The following is a 25,345-nucleotide window of genomic DNA, read 5'->3' on the forward strand; positions in this document are numbered from 1 at the left end:
GACCACTGCACCGAGACAGGTTAAATAAGGTCTGGGGTTCTGCTGGGTCCTAAGGTCCACCGCATTGAGACAGGTTGAAAAAGGGACTTGAGCATCCACGAATTTTGTTATCCGCGAGGGGTCCTGGAACCAATCCCTCACAGATAAGGAGGGCCAACTGTATAAAATTAAGAGTCACAACTCAATCAAAAGCACCGAGCCAGATTGAAAAGGTCAGGGTGTTGAGGCTCTATGAGAGGTACGGCCAGTGCAGATCTCTGCGCTGAACTGTAGGACTTTCTTGTGGATTTCAGTTCAGAAAAACTATTTTGTTTGAGGTTACTGACTGCACGATTTTGTTTCAGTGCATGTTGGGTGTTTGGCAGTAGTTTTTTATGTGTTACTTTTTTCTTTTATTTTTTATGTATTTATTCTGGCCACGATGTGGTTTTAAATTCTCTGCACATTGGGTGTTAGACAGTCTACTATATGTGGGTTTTTGGTTGGGGGGATTATTTCATGGCTGCGACGAATCTCTGGGTTGTATAATGCATACACACTTCAATAATAAAAGTACTTTGAACTTTGAAAAGCTTGTTTTTAATTTACATCTTTTGCACCTTCAACCCACTGCTAGAAAAAACAAGTCAAATACAGTGGTCCAATGGTTTCATTTAATATCAGAGAATGTATAGAGTACACAGCCTGAAATTCCTTTTCTTCACAAACATCCATGAAAACAGAAGACCTCAAAGAATGAATGACAGTAAAATGTTAGCACCCCCAACCCCCCCCGCCCATGCAAAGCATCCACCTACCCCCTCCCACTTATTTCTAAAGTAATAGACATTGAAATAATTACCCAAAGTATCCTCCACACTCTCCTCTTCAGAATTCAGTGCTTTGTATAAATAGGCAACATCTGAAAATACAAACAGAAAAATTGTTTTCTTTCACTACAAAATATAACACCAATGAGCAAAAAGTATACACAAAATTTAACAGCAGCTCTTTCAATTCACTTCAGAATCTGCCTCCAAATTGCTGTGGAGAGTTTATCCAAATAAAGTACCAGGGGAAATAAGTCAAGATACGCCTCTACCAGACATGTAAAGCACTCCTTTCCTCCACTAACCTGCAAGTCACCCCTGAGCAAGGAGTAGCACCTGCTTAGCCTCCCCATCCCTGATTGGGGTCATGTGAAGCCTTGGGAACAACATATCACCATGCATTTGAACAAGTCCTCGTTATGCGACCGCTGATGCCAGACAGACAATCTTTGAAGAGTATTGATAATGGCTGGGGTCACCCATCTTGTAAAGAAGTTCATACATGTGACCATATACTAACCTGAGATTCATTTACTTATAGGCATTTACAGGAAAATAAAATACAATAGAATCTATGAAAAACCATACATAAACGACTGAATGTGCAAAAGACAAATTGTACAAATAAAAAAATACAGAATAGTGAGAATTCTGTTTCAGTTGCCTTGGAGAAAGGATTGTGCATTCACCCCCATCTATGCTCCTCATGATTTTATATAAAGTTACCCTCAGTCTCCAACACTCCAAAGAATAAAGTCTAGCCCCTCCAACCTCTTCCGACAACTCAGGCTGGAGTCCTCACAATGTTCTCATAAATCTCAAAGATTCAAAATATAGTTCGTTATTAGATATGCAGTATAACCCTGAGATCTGTCTTCCCCAAACAGCCACGGAACAAAGAAATCCATGGAATCCATTCCAAGAAAAACATCAACGTGCAAAAACAAACTCAGACTGTGCAAACAGCAATTTAAAAAAGTGAGAAACATCGAAAAAAACATTAAAATCAAAGAGTCCAGGCACACTCATTTCAGCATTCACTATCTGCAGACCATCCCATTTCAAAATCACCCAAAATAGCAACAAGAAAAAAGGAACAACCAGAAACTAGAAACACATAACATGAACTAGAGTCCAATCCATAAACCGTGTCAATTAAACCTTGTCCAAGACTCAACACTCTGGCACCATTGAGGGAGGAAGAGACAACCCGAATAACAGCAAGCTTCTTTGCATCTTTCTTATAACAGGCTAGATAAAAATGTACATAACTCTCCGCGTCTAGCACAACTGGAAGTGACAAGCTGAAAGTTAACAAAAGCACGGATCAGCTCAGCATTTGTACACATCCAGTTTAACCCAATCCTATTACAGCACAGTAGTGTAACAGTTAGTGTAACACTTTTCAATTCCTACCAGTTTATAAGGAGTTTGTATGTTCTCCCTATAAACAAGAGAGTTTACTCCCACATCTAAACATGTACGGGTTAGTAAATTGTGTGCGAGCTAAGTTGTCATAGGACTGTAGTAACTGTATGTACTGCACTGTATTGCTGCCACAAAAATAATCAAATTTCATGGGTCTCTCCTGTGGACTGAGAGTGGGAAGGGGCCAGGAAGAGAGGAAATCTTGGTCGGGAAACAGACAGACATTCTGTAATGATCAATAAAACAATTGTTTGGAATCAAATCACCCTTCCTGGTGTCTCAGGACTGGGTGTATCTGCACTCGTGCCACCACCCACCACGGCACTCCTCCTCTGCCACCTGCCCCACACACTCTTACCGCGGTGCTCAAACCTCACTATTCCCAACATCCTTTGCTCCTACCAGATCTACAAACTCACTTTCCGCTCCACATTGACAAATACAGTATTGTGCAAAAGTCTTAGGCTCCTTAGCTATATGTATGTATGTGTAACAAATAGTCAAAAAGCTAATCTCTTATTTACTGATTTATGACAGGAACCAAAAACAACAGATTATCAAGCACATGCAGTACTTTTCTGAGCAATATCCTTACTCTGATCTGGCTCATTCTTCCTGTAGACAACGTAAATTGCATCTCCATTTTGCAATGGATAGGTCTGTTTCTTCACCACTTTGGATTTGTTGATGACTGTTCCATTAGTACTGCAAAATTGAAGCAACAAGAACATGTTAGTCTGCATAAACAATCACTGGAGGCAAATTAACGATTCGCCAGAAGTACCAACTGAAAATGAAACACTCCAAAGTTGAAGGCATTTAGCTTACTAAAGAGGACCAATTTAGAGTAAAAACTCAAGTATAATGCAAAATTTTATTGCCTTGCACCCTCAACAGCCACCAGAGCACCACCAATAAGCTCCAAGACCTTGGCCTCAATACCGCTTGTGTAATTGGATCCTCAATTTCCTCACTTGCAGATCCCAGTCAGTTTGAATTACCAACATCTCCTCCACAATCTCCATCAGCACAGGTGCACTACAAGGTTTGTGTGCTTAGCCCCCTGCTCGACTCGTTTTATACTTATGACTGACTGTGTGACTTAGTACAGCTCCAATGCTATATTAAAGTTTACTGATGATACCACTGTCATGGGTTGAATCAAAGGTGGTGATGAATCAGCATTTAGGAGGAGACTAAAAATCTGGCTGAGTGCTGACATAACAACAAATGTCAGTAAAACTGAACAGCTGATTACTGACTTCAGGAGATTCAACAGCCAGTCCTCTTCGGCGGATCAGAGGTATAGAGGGTCAGCGACTTTAAATTCCTAGATGGTGTTATTTCAGAGGATCTGTCCTGGTCCCAGTACAAAGTGCAATGTCAAAGGAAAACACAGCAGCACCTCTACTTCCTTAGGAGTTGGCTGAAATTCAACATGACATCTGAAACTTTAACAAGCTTCTATAGATGTATAGTGGAGAGTACACCAAATGACTGCATCACAGCCTGGTATGGAAACACCAGTGCCCCTGAACGAAAAACACAGAGTAGTGGATTCAGCTTAGTCCATCGTGGGTAAGCTCTCACAACCACTGAGCACATCTACATGAAATGCTGTCGCAGGAAAGCAGCATCCATCATTGGGGCACCCCACCATCCAGGCCATGCTCTCTTCTTGCTGCTGTCATCAAGCTGGTGGTACCCATACCACTAGGTTTAGGAACAGTCATTATCCCTCAACCATCAGGCTCTTGAACAAAAGGAGCTAACTTCCCCCATCATTGAAATGTTCCCACAACAAACAGATTCACTTTCAAGTTCTCTTCATCTCATATTCAACATTTATTATTATTTCTTTTTTTATTTGCAGTTTGTTGTCTTCTGTGCTCTACGAGGGGTGATTGATAAGCTTGTGGCCTAAAGTAGGATTCAATTTTATAAAAACTAACACATTTATTTTTCAACATAGTCCCGTTCTACATGTACACACTTAGTCCAGCGGTCATGGAGCATACCGATCCCTTCTTTGTAGAAGTGGTCCACAGCAGGGGCGATTGATAAGTTCGTGGCCTAAAGTAGAAGATGAGTTATTAACTTCAAGCTTTCTGCATTCTCACTCAATGAATTGAACTGCATGTGCATGTAACGAGAACATCTTAGACCTCCAGGTGGTCTACAGCAGGGGTAATTGATAAGTTCGCGGCCTAAGGTAGAAGATGAGTTATACAGCTCTCATTACATGCACTTGCAGTTCAACTCTGAGTGAAAATGCAGAAAGTTTGAAGTTAATAACTCATCTCCTTCTACCTTAGGCCAAGAACTTATCAATCACCCCATGTTGTGGACCACTTCTGGAGGTCCAAGATGCCAACTTCTACAAAGAAGGGACCCGTATGCTTCATGACCACTGGACTAAGTGTGTAAATGTAGGAAAAATAAATGTGCTAGGTTTTCTAAAATTGACTCCTACCTTAGGCCACAAAATTATCTATCACCCCTCGTAGTTGAATGCCCTAGTTGGGTGTTCTTTCATTGATTCTGTTATTGTTATTATTCTATAGATTTATTGAGTATGCCCACAAGAAAATGAATCTCAGGGTTGTATACTGTGACATATGCACTTTGATAATACATTTACTTTGAACTTTTAGAGCCTCTCGACTGGCTATTGCTAGTGCCTCGCTGCAGGATTGATGTTGTTTCATTGTTAATGGCATATAAACAACCTAGGCACAGGAACACAAGAGATTTTGCTGATGCTGGAATTCCAGAGCAACACACACAAAATGCTGGAGGAACTCAGCAGGTCAGGCAGCAGGACCTAAATAAATAAACATTAAAAAAAGTAGCTCAATAAATAAAAAGGGAAGGAGGTGATAGGCAGTTAAGAGGTAAGCGACAAGAATGGAGAAGAGAAGGGGGAAGGAAAAAAATTAGCAGAAGGAGAAATCAATGTTCAGGTTGGAAGCTACCTAAATGCAACCTGGTTGGGTATTACACTCTCCAAGCAGAACAGTTGAGATTTTCAGCCATATACGTCTGTGAAGTTATCAGCTATAGGAGCTCTGCAGCCACCTACTGTCAAAATGCTGCAATTACAATAAAAGAGCAGTCTCAAAAGAGCCTAATCAATGACTAATAGGCCTACCAGCAAGTTATTATGATGCAAGTTGTGAAATCTGTTGTCTTGTGGCAGCAGGACAACAATTTTTTTTCTAAAAGTAGGGCAAAAAGAATGTAAAATAGTGAGCAACACAAAATGCTGGAGGATTTTGTGAGGAAGTGTTCATGGACCATTCAGAAAGCTGATGGTGGTGGGAAAGAAGCTGTTCCTGAAACTGAGTGTCTCTCTTCAGGCTCCTGTCCCTTCTCCATGACGGTAGCAACGAGAACAGGTTGGTGAGGATCCTTAATGATGGATGTCGCCATCCTGAGGCATCATTGTTGAAGGTCACAAACATGAAAAATCTGCAGATGCTGGAAATCCATAGCAACACACACACACACACAATGCTGGAAGAACTTAGCAGACCAGGCAACATCTATAGAAACAGTTGACAATTCGGGCTGAGACCCTTCATCTTCGTCCTAATGAAGGGTCTTGGCCTGAAACTTTTACCATTTACTCTTTCCCGTAGATGCTGCCTGGGCTGTTGATTCCCCTTTCCAATCACTGCCAGATTCTCACCAAAAAAGAAATCACAAAAACTGCTGTCATCATAAATGCTGGTTACTGGTGAGTGGTTAGAACTTACTAATGGCAAGCTACCCCCCCCCCAACTTTGAAGAAAGAAGGAGCTATTCAGAAAATTAACATTACTTCTTACCTTGTGTCTTCTAACCACACCTGCCCAGTATGCTCACGAATTATTTTACAGTGGTCTCCTGAAACAAGCTTATTGCCAGGAAATGATAAATCACAACCTAAAAATAACAAGAGGCACAAGTTAGAGTCAATGAATTTTGACAAAAGCACCATTTATTTTACCACTTAGCTAATATGCTTTTTGGGGCCAATTAGTTAAAACACTTCTTTTAAATATATTATCTGACCCCAAGTAAGACTTTACTCAATGAGCCGTCTATTAAGGTGATGAATGCTTGTGCAGAAGGGGATGGCTGCAAGGGGAGAAACAAGGTTAAACTTTCTTTTAGCCGGGACTTGTATTGATTTTCCTATTAGTGGCTTAAATCAAATAGCTGGACAGCAGCTCCTCACCACTGAGACTGCACTTCCTCAGAGGGCCACAACTCAGGAAAGAAAAGTGGACATTTTCCCTACCAAATCCAAATTTTACCAATTTCATTTATAACTGTGATTTTATAAAAACACGAGGTTATTACAGTCATGGGTGCCAATGGGGAAAAGCTCCCACTACCTATTAAATGCTTCCAATGGCATGTGTCTCAATTAGCCTCCGACAAACAAGTCCAGCTCCTGGTCTTCACTTGTGGCTTAGCTACTAAGCCCAGTGGAACCATTGCTACTGACAGGAAAAGGGGCAAAGGTGGGTTACTGGTGCCTCGGAACCAGTTGCTTCGGGTAGACGGGGCTTGTCAGCCATGATTGGCAGCTCATCCAACTCCAATCAAAAACCTCAGCTACTTTGCTGCTACACACACTCACAGGGAAGGCTTCGGGAGTAAACCCAAACCCAATTTAATGGTTCAATGACAGAAATAACAAATGGTGAGGCTCTACTTGGAATATTCTGAGCAGTTTTTGGCTCCTTATTAAAGAAAAGAGGAGGTTCACAAAAATGATTGTGCAATTTGCTCACTTTTTTCCGCAATTGTTCTTTTTTTGTGTGCATTGAATGTTGCTTTTCTTTGAATAGCTTCCATGGTTTTCTTTGTTTGGTGACTGTGTGTAGGAAGACAAATCTCAGGTTTGTATACTGCATACATTGACAATAAATGTACTTTGAATCTTTGAGGAATTATTTTCTTTCAAATTTCTCTACAGAGATCTGTAAGAATCAGCATCATTAAACATTCAGTATTAAGACTTCACTCTCCCCCCCTCCCCATTATAGAGTAACAGTTATAGTCAACAGACAAGAAGAGGGAGTTCAGGCCAAGATCAGAGAAGTCAGGATGTCAGTTCATTCACTGGACCACACAGAGCTTGAAAGTGTGTGACACAAACACCAGTTTTCTTTAACAGGTTCCCATAAGACAAGGAATGGAGATGAATAATAGTTGGGAAAAAATCTCTTAATAAGTGCTCATTCGTATTACAGTGAAAAGGACTGAACAATCTTGGCATTGTGTATTCAGGAAATATCTTGTATTGCAAGTCCCTCACTAATGTCTCTGGGGACATTAGTTTGGCAATTGTAGAATAAATAGCACAATGCAAACACCTCCCCGGGGAGAGGAGATGCACTCCATTAACTTTAATGTCTGGTTTCCACAAAATCTGGAGGCTGACACCTGAGTGATTCTGCACAAAGACTTCATTTACAACAGGCTTGTAAGAGTGGAAAAGTCACAAAAGTGTCCTTTAAAAAGAGCAGTCCATTATACAGCAGCCTGGGAAGATAGACAGATAGCTACTTTATTGATTCCAAAGGAAATTACAATGCCACAGTAACATTACAAGTGCACAGATATGCAAAGAGTCTCCTCTAACAGTCTAACAGGAGGGGTGTCACCACTTTCCCAGGTATAGGTTGACTCATTATAGGTCTGAAGTTTAAGCAGGAAGCATGGACCTTGGGGGATCAAATCAAGCATCTGAAGAACGATGCTGGTGCACAGTTGAAACTGTGGTATTCGCGTGTGGATGCAGCACACTAAAATCAGTCACCTACAGCAATCGGTGAGAATGAAAATGTCAACATCTGTCAAACAAAACTAAAAGTTCCTCCCCTCAAGAAAGTTGGAAATTCCATCCCACTGGGAACAAATTAATTTCCTCCTCCAATTAAACAAAAAAGGCAATTCCCAACTTCCAAACATCATGTCTACCTGAGCAACTCCACAGCTTCACTATTTCAGCCCTAGCTGTAACTAAACACAACTCCACACCCTACAAACCCATTAGAGAACAGGATGGTCTTAAGGAAAAAGATTTGCTTTGTTACATGTACATCGAAACACTGAGTGAAATGTGTTGTTTGAGTCAATCAGCAACACAATCCAAATGCATACCGGGGGCAGCCGGTTGCCATACTTCCAGCACCAACATAGAAAGCCCCCGATCTACTAACCCAAGTATTTAGAATGTGCGAGGAAACTAATGCAAAGAGGGAACATACAGTAATTCTATGTATTGCACAGTACTGCTGCTGCAAGAAAAGCAAATTTTATGACATACGTGAGTGATGATAAACCTGATTCTGATATGAGTCTCTATTGTGGGCTGAGACTGGGAAGGGGGCAGGGAGAGGGGAATCATGGCTGGGAAGAGAGAGGGGAGGAAGCAGGAAGCACCAGAGTGACATTCTGTAATGATCAATAAACCAACTGATCAAATAAATCAAATGACCTTGATGACCTTGCCTGGTGTGTCTGTACCCACAACAACCACCACCCCCCCCCCCCCCACCCTGGCACTCCTCCGCTTAGAAATTTGCATTAGAAGCCATACTCACTAATGGATAGAAGCTACTCACTGAGTATTCTATTTATACACAATCTATGGCAAAGGTGATATGAAGAGTTATGAATAGAATATACATTTTATATACTTGAATAGCTTTGTAATAGCAAGTACCTCAAGATTTTGTTCTACATCTTGTTAATCTTGCAGCTGGGAAGATCACAGAGTTGGGTCACATAAATTTAGCCCAACATTTTTGTTCAACTACAGAGTTCAATGTAAGAAAGTTTCTGACAGGGGACAACAGCGTGGTACCTAAGTTACATTTAGCACTCAAATGAGTAATTCAAAGATGAGAGCTCAAATCTCACCATGACTGCTTAAGTTTAGACTTAAAAAAAATCATGAACAATTGGACTTCTATAAAACTACAATTATTAAAACCTGTGGAAAGGAAATCCACTGAGCTTATCTGGTTTGGCTTGCATATAACTTTAGACCCACAAGAATTTAAGTCTGAAATGCCCTTAGGTAGCCCCGCAAGCCTTTTTGTTCAAAGGCAGGTAGAGATTGCCAGTAAGTACTGGTGGTTCCAGCAATACCCACAGACAATGAATAAAACACAGCTCAGACAGGCACATGGATGAAAGAAAAGTGGATGGCTATGTGGGAGGAAAATGTTAGATTGATCTTGCAGTACGTTAAAGGTCGGCACAATATCATGGGCTAAAGGGTCTGTACTGATCTATGTTCTACATAAAACACCCACAAATGCTGCAATTCATTGAGTGCTCTTTCTTGTAAGATAATCAGCAAATGTTTGTCTGTTATGTTAATATCTGAAGTTTGCCAATAATTTCTGCCAAGTCTGTCAATCCCAAATGAGAGAGAAAATTTGTAGATGGAAAAGGGCTTGACTATGAGAGACTAAATTATTGTACTGGCAACTAGATTTGTAAACTAGACATGAATTTGAATCCTATTACAGCAGCTAATGATTATACAGTCAAGCAGTAAATATGGAATTAGAAATAGTCTCAGTAGTTGTGCCCAGGTTAAAATTAAAACTCCATTTGGTTCTTCAACAAAAGGAAATCTGCACCCTTCATAGGTTCAGAATTGAAGGACGTCCCTTCAGAAGAGATGAGGAGGAATTTCTTTAGCCAGAGGGTAGTGAAGCTGTGGAATTCATTGCCACAGGCATCTGCAAAGGCCAAGTAACCAGGGAGGTTTGTAGGTTCTTAATTGGTCAAGGTGTCAAAGGTCACGGGGAGAAGGCAGGAAATAGAACTGAGAGGAATAATAAACTAGCCCTGACAGAATGGCAGAGCACTTAATGGCCCGAATGGCCTAATTGTACTCCTACTTCCAACGGTCCTATATCTGGGGTGGGTGGCCCTGTGATGCTGAATGCTTTACTGAGGCAGCGAGCAGTGTAGGCAGCATCCATGACAGAGAGGTACTTGGTTTCTATGAAATGCCAAGCTGAGTCCACAACTCCCTACAATTTCTTGTGGTCACAGACAGAGCAGCTGCCATGATGCGTCCAGATAGAATACTTTCAATGGTGCATTCATAAAATTTGGTGAGGTTTTCTGGCCACAGTGTCTACATGCTAGGGCCAGGTCTTTGGCAATATTCACTTCTAGGAACTTGTATTTTGCTGACATTGAGGAAAAGGCTGTTGTTATGCTGCCAAGCTCTTGAACTCCTTGCATTTCAACTCGTCATTACCTGAGATGTGACCCACAAAAGTTGTATCATCTGCAAACTTGTAGATCAGGAGTCCCCAACCTCAGTTAATGGTAGGGGTCCAGAGCATAAAAAGTGTTTGGGAGCCCCTGTTGTAGATGGAGTTACAGCAGAATCTGAATGAAAACCAACATGCAGGCCAAACACTGCAAGGGAAGTACAGACCCTTCTGCAAAAGACCGCAGAATTATTAAAATTAATTAAAAATCTAAAGCTTTTGCCTATGACTAGTCTGCCTCCTACAGGACTACTTCTTCTTAAGCCCATTCCCCCTACTGGGGCATAGGTCACTGACAGCAGCTTGACTGAGTACTCCGTCCTGGGACAGTCTTTCAAGTCCAGGTGCAGCCCATCTGTACAGGGTTCCCAACATGAGATCCATGGGCCTCTTGCTTAATGGTATTGGCCCCTGACATTAAAAAGGTTGTGAATCCCTGTTCTAGACAAAGATCCTTCGAGGGATGAAGTCTTTGGTGTTTCTGTATCACTGGGTTTTTATGGGATGGGGTTGCTAGCCCTATGCTCAACTACTTCTTTTGCAATTGGGCTTGGGAACATCCATGACAGAGTTACTACACGGTTTGAATCAAATTTCTCAACAAGCCATATTATACTTTGAACCAACAAACACAAAATGCTGGAACTCAGGAGGCCAGGCAGCATCTATGGAAAAAAGTACAGCTGCCACTTCGGGCCAAAACCCTTCAGCAGGACTGGAGGGGAAAAAAGATGAGGAGTAGATTTAAAAGGTGGGGGAGGAGAGAGAGAAACACAAGGTGATGTGAAACCAGGAGGGGGAGGGATGAAGTAAAGAGCTAAGAAGCTGATTGGTGAAAGAGATACAGGAATGGAGAAAGGGGAGTCTGATAGGACAGGGAAGAGGGTCATGGAGAAGAGGGGGGAGTACCAGGGGAGATGATGGACAGGCAAGGAGATAAGGTGAGACAAGGAAACAGGGATGGGAAATGGTGAAAGTGGGGGAGGTCATTACCAAAAGTTTAAAACATCAATGTTCATGCCATCAGGTTGGAGGCTTTTGCCCAGACTAAATACAAGATGCTGTTCCACCAACCTGAGTGTGGCCTCATCGTAACAGTAAAGGAGGCAATGGATTGACTATCGGAAAGGGAATGGGAATGGGAAGAGGAATTAAAATGGGCCACTGGGAGATCCTGCTTCTTCTGGTGGACAGAATGTAAATGTCAGTGAAGCGGTCTCCCAATCACTGATATAGAGAAGACTGCACTGGGTGCCCAGACTCAGTATATGACCCCAATGGACCCACAGGTGAAGTGTCGCCTCACCTGGATGGAGGCTTTGAATCAATGGCTTTTGCTATTTTATAACAAATAACACCAAAATGCTATACCTAATTTGGCTTAACCTGCAGAGACATAATTCTAAGATGAATACATTGATCAGAAGCAAAGAAGAAAATAAATTGTTCATAAGTTCAGGGAAGGGGACACAGCAGCTTTCAGAATCATGAATATAGAAACAAGGAAATGGGAATGACCACATATGGAAGTTACATACAGCACAAGATAATCTTACAAGACTCAAAATGAGTAATCTCATTCAAAAAATGTTTTAATAATCATCCCACCATGGGGGAGTGTGGTGCAAATTTCTACATATACCATGGAGAGCATTCCAACTGGTTGCATTGCTGTCTGGCACGAAGAGGCCTATGCAAAGGATTGGAAAAAGCTGCGGCAGTATGTAGACCCAGCTGGCTCCTTCATGGGCACAACCATCCCCAGCATTGAGGACATCTTCAAACGGTGATGCCTCAAAATGATGGCATCTAGCATTAAGGAGCCCCATGACTCAGGCCATGCCCTCTTCTTATTGCTACCATCGAGGTACAGAAGATACACTTACTGTTTTGGAAAGAGCTTCATCCATTCCACCAGATTTCTGAACGAGCAATGAATCCATATACACCATTTCACTTTTTTTTAAACTTGTTAATTAATTTTATTAAAATTTGCTCATTTAGTTTTAATTTTTTTTATACAGAGGATTTTGGTTAATTGGGACAGCCGCTTATTTGGGACAAGTCTTAAAGACCAAATCGAGAAAGTAGCCAGGAATCCCTTCATTTATTTGGGACACTATGCTACTTAATTGGGACAGGAGACTATTGCCAAATAGTTTCTAATTAGTATCATCACGTGCCTGTCCTGTGGCTGTTAGATACTGTACTGAGCTTGAGCAAACAGTTTTTAAATAGGGTCACTTGCTTGTGTTTGTGTTCAAAAAGCAGCGATTTTTGTCACTGATTGTTGGCGACAAATAAGCAGCAAGACAATTCAAACTGTTTTGCTCACTGTAGTTTCAAGTATTCAGACTTGGAGATGCAAGAAACGGCCATTAGTGAAAATGAAACGATTTCACTACTTCAAGTTAGGAACTACAAAGAATCTGAGGGTATCAGCAATCATCTTGAATGTTACAATGAAAATGAAGATTTGGAGGATGCAATCACCAAAAGTATTGTTTGAAGGCAGTCTATTATCTGCACTAGATTTTGTTCATTTACAGTCAATCAAAAGAACATGGTAGTGTATATTAAATTAATTCCTCTGATAACTATTAGAAACTAAGTTTTATAGTACCACAGTAGAATAGACATTTTCTAATTTGTTCTGCATTTCATTTAAATATATTTGTTACTCAGTTAAATGTTTGTCTTTTTTATACATTTTTAACTATTTCCATGAAACTTTGGTTTATTAGGTCTGTTTAATTGGGTCAAAATGTACTGGTCCTGCTGTGTCCCAAATAATGGACATTTATTGTAGTTCATATGTTTTAAATCATATATTGCACTGTATTACTGCTGCAAGGCAATCTTATGATATATGCCAGCGATTAAACTGGATTCTGATTCATTTTTGGGTTAAGACTGTAAATCAAGTCCAGATTTGGGCTCTTGGATACTATGGTATGATTTTGGCATGTGGGCAAGAAATCTCTGGTGAATTGGCTAATACTTCCCTTTAGTCAACATTATCAAAACCGCTATCTGGCCAAAATCACCATGCTAAGCACTTCCTACCTCACCACACTGAAAACAGCATCATGACCTGATGTTTCAAACGTGGCTATTTTCTGCTTTGACTGATTTACTCAAAGGACATTGCAAACATAATTCATAAACAAGAGAAAATCTGCAGATGCTGCAAATACAAAGCAATACAGCCAAAATGGAGGAACTCGGCAGGCCAGACAGCATCTATGGAAAAAATTAAACAGTCAACATTTTGGGTTGAGACCCTTCACTCAGACCTGATGAAGGGTCTCAGCCTGAAACACCGACTGTTAACTCTTTTCCATGGATGCTACCTGATGTGCTGAGATCTGCCAGCATTTTGTGTGTAGTGTAAAGCTCCTCACTGAATAGGCTTGAACTGATGAAGCAGTTTTGAGTCAGCCATGTCAGAGTCTGGAGTAACACTGGATGCATTTTATTTCCTGAATGATATAAAAAACCATACGCTGGGGCAAAATTAGGTCAATTGGCCCATCGCATCTGTTCTGCCATTTCATCATGGTTGACCCATTTCTCTCCCAGCCTTGGTCTCCTGCCTTTTCCCTGTAACCCTTTATGTCCTGACCATCAAGAATCTACAAAACCTCTGCCTTAAATATACCCAATGATTTGGCCTCTACAGCCAAATGTGGCAGCAAATTCCATAGATTCACTCTCTGGCTAAAGAAATTTCTCTTATTCTACGTAAATGGACGTTACTCTATTCTGAGGCTGTGACCTAGATTCCCCCATCATAAGAAACATCTTCTTCACATCCACTCTATCAAGGCCTTTCAACATTGAATGGGTTTCAATGAAATACCCTCATTTTCTGAATTCCAGAGAGTACAGGACCAGAGCCAATCACTCCTCATATAATCATGTTATGTGGGTGACCATGGTCTAAGACCAAGATGGTTCTTGGCAAATTTTTCTGCAGATGTAGTTTGCATTCCCTTCTACTGGACAGTGTTTTTACAAGAAAGGTGACCCAAGCCATTATCAATCCTCTTCAGAGATTGTCTGCCTGGTGTCAGTAGTCACATAACTAAGGCTTGTGGTGTGCACCAGCTGCTCATATGGCCATCCACCCCTGGCTCCCATGGCTTCACCTGACCCTGAGCAGGGTCCAAGGGCAACCTGCAGGCTGCAGCGGGAAGGAGTGCCTTACACCTCCTTTGGCAGAGATACATCTCCACCCCTTTCATTCCCGAGATCATTCTCATGAACCTCCTCTGACCGCTCTCAAATGTCAGCATATCCTTTCCCAGATAGCGGGCCCAAAACTGCCCACAATATTCCAAGTGAGACCTCACCAGTGCCTTATAAAGCCTTGACACTGCATCCTTGCTTTCATATTCTAGTCCCCTTGAAATGAATGCCAACATGAATCAATTGAAGTTTCACATTCTATAATTTAACAATAAAAAAAGAAATTGTGGTATTTAAGTTCACCAACTGCTAGTTAAATTCACACTGGATCAATTATCTAGAAGTCTAGTGGTCAGTCCACTAACATCCACTCCATTGTACCAACTCATCTTTCTTCAGAGAGAATCAGGCTCAGATCTAGACCAAAATATGCATGGCAGTCTTTGTTGTTTTTTTTTGTGGATTTTATTGTGTTTTTTTTGTGACTGCCAGCAAGAAGATGAATCTCCAGTCCATATATGGTGGTGTTTTTGGGCTGAATGAGCAAATTGGTATTCCGAGCAAGTTTGGTGAGGTTGCAAGCCCACCATCAATTCCATTTCTTGTCAATCTCACTGATTAAAACACTGAGGAAGAATGAAATCAATGAATATGACAGAGGAAGGTGGGCGTTCATCGCCATCTATCCGTGTGTGACTGGTCTTCCTTCGGTCCGCTGCTCCTGGATGAAACTGCTTGTGTACAAACATTCTCTCTCACCCCCTCCCCCGATGCTGCTGAAGTCCTGGGCCTTGGGCAAAGTTTAATTGACGCGGTCTGTGAATTGGACATTCAACGTTCACGTTGTGATGTGTTTTTGGTTGCTCTTTTTTTGGACACTATTTTGATTGAGACTGGCTCTGCGGCCTGCAGATAACAAACAACAGCACTAGATTAAACTGAATATGCCTGCATTTTTTCAGTAACTTTGTAGTGTTTTATATTGTGTTTTTTTGCTTGTTTTTTGTTTGCGTTATTTGTTTTTTTTGCATATTATTTGAACTTTACAAGGTTGAATAGGTCATTAATACTTATTGTGTTTAACTGCAGAACTTTTTGACAAAATTAGAGTTGAAAGAGGCCAAGAGATCGTACAGCAATAAGAAATGCATTAGAGCAGTCTTTCTGTCATGCATTTCACTGCATTATGCTCCAAACTGCTTTACAGGCAATGAAATATATTTGAAGTATTCTCACAAATGAGATGTGGAAACTGCAGCAGCCATTTTGTATGCCGCAAGCTTCTGATATTTCATCATGAACAAAACATTTTTTAAAATAAGATATCGGTTGATGGCACTAGGGTAAATCCACCGTTCTTAATTGAAAAGGTGTCGTGGAGTCTTTCATACTCATCTGGGAGAACAGGTCACTTGTGCAACATCTCACCTGGATGATGGCATTCCCCACTGGGGGAAACTCTCTTTGCACCATCATGAGAGTGTCAGCATAGATTGCATGCTTGAACCTCATGTGGGATTCACAATATGCTCCGACTAAGGAGAGGGAATTACTCAATAAGCTAAACCTGACAACTTGAGAGGCATTGAAAAGGAAATTTGTACACCAGCAGTCTGGAAAACAATTCATTTCCTCCTTCAAGAGCATCAAAATTAGAATGAAAGAAATTTAAAAGGCAAACACGAGGAAATCTGCAGATGCTGGAAATTCAAGCAACACACACAAAATGCTGGTGGAACGCAGCAGGTCAGGCAGCATCTATAGGGAGTTGCTGCCTGACCTGCTGCGTCCCACCAGCATTTTAAGAAAGAAATTTAAATATTTACTAATGGTGATATCCTGCAGACAGTTCACAAAACTACTTCCTTTACTTTTGAATTGGAGTGGTCAGGTACAGGCCAGGTCAAAACAGTGGGGTCCAGGCCCCAAAGCATATCAAAGCAACTGAACCCAATGTTTGTACGACGATTTAAGCACCTATCCAGATTGAAAAGGATGGGCTGGTTCAGCTCACTGCTCCACAATGTCTGCTTAGCTCTGCACTAAACTGTGGGACTGTGCACGGACTCTTTCATGGACTTCAGTTCTAAACTTTATTTTTTGCTTTTATTATTTCCATAACTTGTTCTTTTTCTCTCTGCGCATTGGGTATTTGATGGTCTTTTTCTTAAATGGGCTTTCTTGTGTTTCGTTCTTTCGTGACTGCTTGTAAGGAGACAAATCTCAAGGTTGTTTGATGTATACATACTTTGAACTTTTCCTTTTTCAAATGTGATTCCACTACTAAGCTGTGTGCAATTGGAGCTTGAGATTTACATTTTGACAGTGTTTTTTTGGACCAACTGAGCTATCTAGCTTAGTTGAAGGGAGTATGGTGAAGTTTGAAGAAGGGTGTGTGGCCTGGAGACGGGGCATGAGCCCATGATAAACCTCATTGCTTCTCTCCAATTGAGGCGTCTAGGCTACAAATCTGAGTTGTATTCTGTATACATACTTTGATAATAACGTACTTCATTTAAATACACCCTATCCTCGTTATATGCGTCTTCAGACAATGTGGATTCACAGTTATGCGAGGAGCACCGCTTTCCCGCCAATACAAGTCATGTGCACACACCTCACAATCTCACTCCCACCAGTCTCACATTGGTTTTGGCAAGGTGTGGATGTGCGATCTTACGCTCTTAAACTTTTGTTGGTTTACCTATGGTGCAGTGATTTTGTGCTTGGAATATTTAACTATGCCTCCTAAGCGTCCAATGTCATGTCCTGGGCGATCAGCCAAGCGGCAGAGAACCGCTTTAATACTTGAAAAAAAGTTGTAAATTATAAACAGCGCAGCATCAGGTGAAGGTAACACAGCTCTGGGACACTACTGCCGGGAACAGAATCTTTCCTTTAAAGTTCTTTTGTTGCTTGACAATGCGCCAGCCCATCCTAAACATTTGGACAGCATTCATCCTAACATAACAGTGCGTTTCCTGCCGCCTAACACAACATCGCTGATTCAACCACGGTGTGATCCACATTCAAGGCGTATTTTTTTTTAACGGCAAACTATCTCTCAGATGTTGCAAGCAAAAGACAATTTTGAAAATCCAGGGAGTTTCCCAACGGTGAGAGAACGGTGGAAGTCGGAACACTTGGCACAAATGGCGATGGACATGGACCCAAGTTTAGAATGGAGTCAGCATTTCAGTCATTCCCAGCTGTCAACCCTTCTTCCCTACAAGCAAATTTATGCTGAAAAACAAAATGCTGCCAAGCAAACAACCCTCACCACTTTCTTCAAACCGGTGTCATCTCCTGCTGCCGACAGTTCTCATAGTTCTGTGAGTCTTCCTTCACCCCTTGCTGTGCTTGATATGATCCTGACGACCACAACCATCCACTTTATCCATGTAAAGCTGCCCAACACCACAACAACCACTCATCTCCTAGAGCGAACACACCCGCCACTGTTGGTGAGTACTGTACACCCTAGTATGTTAACTTTCTATGATTTATTACATTGAATATTACCTTAAATTGATGAAATATAATACGAATGTTGCCTTGTGGTACTGCTTTTGTGTCGTATCGGTATGAAAATGTGAACAAATTACAGATAAAACATACTTAGGAAGCCCTCTGGATCGCATCCTTATTTTCTCCATTTAAATAAATATTCACATTATGCATCGACTGCGAGGATCATATCTCTCATGTACAATGAAGTAGGGAGTACGTGCCTAACTAAGGGCCTCTTAAATGTCACAATTTAAAGGTACCTGGACACACATTTGGATAGAAAAGGTTCAGGGGACTGACCTGCTAAGCAGCTAGGGCTCAAAAGTTCAAAGTAAATTTGTTAAAGTACATACATGTCACCATACGCTATCCTGAGGTTCATTTTCTTGCGGCATTCACAGTAAATACAAAGAAGCACAATAGAATCAATGAAAACATGCACAAATATGGGCAAACAAATGTGCAAAAAACAAACTGTACAAATATAGTACTATGCAAAAGTCTTAGAATATATAAATAGATACATATATAGAGCTAGGATGCCTAAGACTTTTGCACAGTACTGTATTTGTCAATGTTGAGGGTGGACACCACAGGAAGGGTATGGGACAGGTGACAAAGGAGGAGTGCCAGGGACAGGGGGTGGCACAGGTGCAGACTCACCCAGCCCTGAGACACCAGGCAAGGTTATTTGATTCCAAACAATTAATTTATTCATCATTACAGAATGTATCTCTGGTGCTTCCTGCTCCGTCCCCTCTCCATCACCCTTCCCACTCAGTCCACAATACAGATCCACACCAGAATCATTACACTACTCACATCACAAAATGTTTGTTTTTTTGCAGCAGCAGTACAGTGCAATACATAAAATTATGACAGAAATCAATGGTGGAGAGGGCTTTACCTGTGATGGACTGCAATGCAGCACTAGGGATGTCATTGGCGACAGATTCAACTGTACAAGTCAAAAGAGCTGGTTAAGTGAGCAATGGAAAAGAAGATGGGAGTCGAACTCTGTGTAGAGTTAGTACAAATTCAACAGTCTGAATAGCCGTCATACTGTAATAATTCTGTTACAGATCCAACATACCAATGCAGTTACAAAGACAGCAGATGTATTTCATTAGGAGTTTGAGGAGGCTTGGTGTGTCAAAGACACTCACAACTTTCTACAGATGTACTGTGGAGAGCATTCTAACTGGCTGCATCACCGACTGGTATGGGATGGGGGTGCTACTGCACAGGATCAAAGTAAGCTGCAGAGTTGTACACTTAAGTCAGCTCCATCGGGGCTCTAGCCTCCGTAGTATCCAGGACATCTTCAAAGAACGAAGCCTCAGGAAGCTGGCACCCATCAATAAGGACCATCACCTAGGCCGTGCCCTTTTTCTTCATTGCTACCATTAGGAAGGAGATACTGAAACCTGAAGGTACAAACTCAGTGATTCAGGAACAGTTTTACCTCCTCTGCCATCAGATTTCTGAATGGACATTGAACCCATAAACACTACTTCACTACTTTTTTTAAATTTCTATGTTTCCAGTACTTATTTTACAGTTGCAAGAAAAAAATAATGAACCCTTTGCAATTACCGTAGATTTCGCACTACAGAGCGCACCTGATTAAAAGCCGCAGGCTCTAATTTTAGAAAGAAAATCAATTTTGTACTTGTACAAGCCGCACCGGATTTTAGGCCGCAGGTGTCCCACGTTGTAATATGAGATATTTACACAGAAAGATATTACACGTGAGGATTTTTTAACTTTTAATTAAATCCATATGGTAACATAAACAAATACATATTGCAAATGCTTTTTTTCGAACCGTGCCTGTAACACGGCTACTTTTAAATATACATACGTATCGGTAACACACAAATTACGTTGCGTATACATTCCAATATCTCCTAACGACTGGTAAAAAAAGTATATATACTGCAGCCTACCAGGAAAAGTTATTGATCGCCTTTAACTTAAAAGCAGCGTTTCGCGCTCGCCTAATGCCCCCACCTTCCCGTTTATCGCAAACCGGTATTTCCCACAAGACGCGGCGAAACCGGATGTGACGTCATAGTATCCCGGGATGTCGTACTTCTAACTTTAACTAGAAAATACTAACAAATGAATTACTAAGCGAAAATATTATAAACTAAATAACTGCCATAAAGGCAGCACAATGCTTTTCTTCGAGTGTTTTCCATGTTGATGAGGGGGAGTACAAATGACTGATTTACAATAATTTAATTGTGAAAGTGTGCTTGATTTATCGTACAATTTCATTGGACCTCTGTGAACTACTCATCAATTTTATTGGTCTACTGTTACGAGGCAAAATGTTTTTGGCGGCATGAAAAAAAATCATGCATTAGCCGCACCGTAGTAAAGGCCGCAGTGTTCAAAGCTGTTCAAAATGTGGGAAAAAAGTAGCGGCTTATAATCCGACATCTACGGTACCAGGTTTTCAGCATTACTCACCCTTAAAATGTGGTCTGATCTTCATCCAAGTCACAATAATAACAAACACAATCTGCCGAAACTCAATACACTAACAATTGTACTTTTCATGACTTTATTGAACGCATTGTTTAATCATTAACAGTCCAGGCTGAACAAAGTATGTGAATCCTTGTATTTAATAACTGGTAGAACCTCCTTTTGTAGCAATAACCTCCACTAAATGTTTCCTGTAGCTGCTGATCAGATTTGCACAATTGCGAAGAGGAATTTTCAACCATTCCTCCATAAAAAATTGTTTCAGTTCATCAATATTTCTGGGATACCTTGCATGAACAGCCCTCTTCAGATCATGCCACAACATCTCAATTGGGTTACGGTCTAGACTCTAACATGGCCATTCCAAAACATGGATTTCTTTTTAAACAATTCTGTCGTTGATTTGTTCATGTTTTGGATCATTGTCTTGTTGCATCATCTTCTATTAAGCTTCAGGTGACAGACCGTTACCCTGACATTTCTCCAGTAAAATGTTTTGCTACAAGTTTGAATCCATTGTTCCTCAATGACTGCAGCGGTCCAGGACCTGAGGCAGCAAAGCTGTCCCCAACCACGATGCTCCTTCCACCACGCCTCAGTCGGGATGAGGTTTTGATGTTGATATGCAGTGCCCTTTTTCCTCCAAACACAGTGGTGTGCTTTTCTGCCAGAAAACTTCTGTCTCATCTGTCCACAGAACATTGTCCCAGAGGTGTTGTGGAACATCCAGGTGGCCTTTTGCAAACTTGAGATGTGCAGCAATGTTTTTTTTTTGAGATCAGTGGTTTCCTCCGGTATCCTTCCATGAACACCATTCTTGTTCAGTGCTTTTCTTATAGTGGACACATGAACAGAGACTTCAGCAATTTCTAGAGATTTCTGCAGGCCTTCTGCTGTAACCCTTGGGTTATTTTTCACGTTCAGCAAGGCATGCTGTGCTCTTGGAGAGAGGCAACAGTACTGAATTTCCTCCATTAGTAGACAATTTCTCCTACTGTGGACTGATGAACACTCAGGTCTTCAGAAATGCTTTTGTAGCCTTTTCCAGCTTGATGCATCTCTACAATTCTTCTAAGGTCCTCTGAAAGTTGCTTTGATTGAGACACAGTGCATATACAGAGATCTTTCTTGAGAAGAGCAAGCTCTGTCAGTAACCTGACTTTGTGTGTCTTTTTTATAGAGAAGGGCACCTCTGCAACCCACATCTCATTGATTGAAACACCTAACTCCGAATAGCTTTTGCAGAAGGCATTATCCTGAGGTTCACATAATTTTTTTTAATGTAGACTGTGAATGATTAAACAATATGTTTAATAAAGACGTGAAAAGTACAATCGTCTGTTGTTTTTAGTTTAGGTAGAATTTGTTTGTCTATTATTGTGATGTTGATGAAGATCAGACCAAATTTTATGAGTAATCAATGCAGAAAACCAGGTAATTGCAAACAGTTAACATTTTCTTGCAATTATATACATACACTTACTGCAATTCAGTTTCTTTTCTCTATTTTTATAAAACAAATTTCATGACATATGCTGGCAATATCAATCCTGATTCTGAAAAGTAACATTTAATTGAAACAATAATTTAAGGAAACAGAATCCCTATAATACTGAAGAATGTTTCTCCTTTTGGAGGACTTCTCAAATAATATTTTTTTATATAAAGATACAGCACAGTAACCATCCCTTCCGGCCCAATGAGCTTACACCACCCGTTTACACTCATGTGACCAACTAACCTATTAACCAGTACATCTTTGGACTGTGGGAGGAAACCCATGAGAGGAAACAGGGAGAACATACAAACTCCTTACAGGCAGCAGCAGGAATTGAACCCAAGTCTCTGACACTGTAATAGCGTTATGCAAACTGTGCCCTCCATAACAGCTTGTAAAAGCATAGACTATACAGACAAGAGTGAGCAAATCTGAAATCCAGTAACTCTTCTGATCTACATACCAAAGCTCAGCCATACCAACCAATGCTACTTACTTCTAAAGGGTCATTGACCTAAAACATTCACAAAATGCTGGAGGAACTCAGCTGGTCAGGCAGCATCTATGGAAAGGAACAGACAGTTGATTGGGCCAAGACCCTTCTTCAGGACCCAAACTTGTTTCCTTTCCACGGATGATGCTTGACTGGCTGAGTAATCCAAGCATTTCTCCCTGTTGCAGATTGCAGGAACTACAGTTTTGATTTCCACCCCCCCCCCCGCCCCCCAGCCTGCTCAGTACACAATCCACCCAACCCACAAAGCGATTCCTCTTTGTCCAAACACTCCAGTTCACCTTCCTAATTAACTCACCAATTATCAAGTACATAAATCAGCACATACAACTCTGAGATCCATTTTCCTGCAGGCAAACTCAGCAACTCATACGTATATAGTAACTACAACAGGATCAATGAAAGATCAACTAGAGTGCAGAAGACAACTGTGCAAATGCAAATATAATAGTAATAAATAATGAGATAAATAGTCCTTAAAATGACATCATTGTGTTTGGGAATATTTCAATGGATAGGCAAATGAGTGTGGTCATCCTCTTTTGATCAGGAGCCTGATGGGTTGAAGGGGAGCAGGTGTTCTTTAACCTGGTGGTGCCAGCACTCTCCTTACAACCATGACCTCCAAATAAATGACCATCAGCCCCTCCTCGTACCCCCACCATCACTTTCCCCAATCAGCAACTCTTTGACCTCCCCCCTAGTCCCCCGGAGCTCCCCCCTCCTCTCCCAGAGCTCCCCCTCCTCTCCCATCGTCGCCCAGAGCTCCCCCCCTCCTCTCCCCTCGTCCCCCGGAGCTCTCCCCTCCTCTCCCCCTCGTCCCCCGGAGTTCCCCCCCGCCTCTCTCCTCGTCCCCCGGAGCTCCCCCCTCCTCTCCCCTCGTCCCCCGGAGCTCTCCCCTCCTCTCCCCCTCGTCCCCCGGAGCATCCCCCGCCTCTCCCCTCGTCCCCCAGAGCTCCCCCTCCTCTCCCCTCGTCCCCCAGAGCTCCCCCCCTCCTCTCCCCTCGTCCCCCAGAGCTCTCCCCTCCTCTCCCCCTCGTCCCCCGGAGCATCCCCCGCCTCTCCCCTCGTCCCCCAGAGCTCCCCCTCCTCTCCCCTCGTCCCCCGGAGTTCCCCCCGCCTCTCTCCTCGTCCCCGGAGCTCTCCCCTCCTCTCCTCCTCGTCCCCCGGAGCTCCCCCCCTCCTCTCCCCTCGTCCCCCGGAGCTCTCCCCTCCTCTCCCCCTCGTCCCCCGGAGCTCTCCCCTCCTCTCCCCCTCGTCCCCCGGAGCATCCCCCGCCTCTCCCCTCGTCCCCCGGAGCTCTCCCCTCCTCTCCCCCTCGTCCCCCGGAGCTCCCCCCTCGTCCCCCGGAGCTCTCCCCTCCTCTCCCCCTCGTCCCCCGGAGCATCCTCCGCCTCTCCCCTCGTCCCCCGGAGTTCCCCCCGCCTCTCTCCTCGCCCCCGGAGCATCCCCTTGTCCCCCCTCCCCTTCCCACCCTAGCGCAGTGCCCAGGACGTTTCCTTCCCCTCCCCGGCGGCCCACTCATACCCTTCCTTCTGCCAATGGTCCACTCGCTGTTCACCAGCAGGATGTGGCTGTCGCTCTCTCGGTCAATGCGGCTGAGGCGGCCCCAGGCCTGGCTTTGCAGTGGCTGCATGGCGGCTTCGGGGCCTATAGGCTCCGGAACCCGGGGAGGCGAGAGCCTCGGCACCAGGCTCCTCCGCTCGGTGAACTGCAGGGACACCGCCTCCGATCACAACATCTCGCCCTCGAACTCCTAGCCAGCCCCTTCCCACCGCGACCGCCGCCGCACCCCTCCTTCTCCGGAAGCCAACAGCTGACAGGGCGGAGCGGGACGTCCCAGGCCAGGCCACCCCACTACCATCGAGGGCCCGCCTCCACCGCGCTCCCATTGGCCGTAATGACAAACAGCCCGACTGCTGTCTAGTCGTGTCCAACGTCAATCATCCTGGGGCGGGGCTCCACTATCACGTGACACGCCCATGTCTCTGCGGCCGCCTTTGGCCCTTCGGGGAATTCCGTCCCTTGCGAAGCTGGAGCCGGCAGCGTTACTCTCCATAGACGCTGCCCGACCCGCTGAGCCCGTCAGGATGTTGCGTGCGTTGCTCTGGATTTCCAGCATCTGCAGACTTTCTCGTGTTTCTGATTATGTTTATTAAATTACCTGATGCCAGTAGAGGGTAGGACCCACAGCAAACAAAATCTGCAGTTAAAATTATGGATGTTGCTGGCAAGACCAGACTTTATTGCACGTGACGGTCTCTCGCCCTCTCATCCGCTACTCTCAGAGAAAGGTGTAAACGTTCTCACCCACCCTCTCGATCGATGCTGCCAGAGTCCTAGTTCTTGGGGCAAGGTTTAATCAACGCGGTTGATTGGATTTTCTAGTCCATGTTTCTGGTTTCTGGTCGTTTCCTCCTTTTGTTGCTATTTTGTGCAATTTTAACTGAGGCGGACTGGCTTTGTGGCCTGAAGTAACAAAGGACACAGAGTTAGATTGAATTGAGCTGGTTGGATGATTGGCAATTTGGTGTTTAATACTCTGTGTATTTCACTTGTTTTTATTTGACTATCTGCGTGATTTTTTTGCATGTAGGGG

At 42.8% G+C, this 25,345-nt stretch overlaps 1 protein-coding gene across 2 annotated transcripts in view; it reads right to left on the reverse strand.

Annotated features, from left to right (window-relative positions):
• The window catches only part of chfr (checkpoint with forkhead and ring finger domains, E3 ubiquitin protein ligase), a 93,841-nt gene extending 69,235 nt beyond the window's left edge, over positions 1–24,606 (reverse strand). The window contains exons 1-5 of one of the 2 annotated variants that reach the window (XM_073051927.1): positions 24,274–24,606; positions 7,022–7,104; positions 6,068–6,164; positions 2,833–2,942; positions 842–901 (exon numbers count right to left, since the gene is read on the reverse strand). In XM_073051927.1, coding sequence (XP_072908028.1) covers positions 842–901; positions 2,833–2,942; positions 6,068–6,164; positions 7,022–7,085 — 331 coding nt within the window. In that variant the 5' untranslated portion in view covers positions 7,086–7,104; positions 24,274–24,606. The remainder of the gene's footprint in view (positions 1–841; positions 902–2,832; positions 2,943–6,067; positions 6,165–7,021; positions 7,105–24,273) is intronic. The other variant, XM_073051926.1, reaches the window with a different exon arrangement.
• Positions 24,607–25,345: the final 739 nt, after the last annotated feature.

This window comes from Hemitrygon akajei, chromosome 7, assembly GCF_048418815.1.
Source record: "Hemitrygon akajei chromosome 7, sHemAka1.3, whole genome shotgun sequence".
NCBI classification, from domain to species: domain Eukaryota; kingdom Metazoa; phylum Chordata; class Chondrichthyes; order Myliobatiformes; family Dasyatidae; genus Hemitrygon; species Hemitrygon akajei.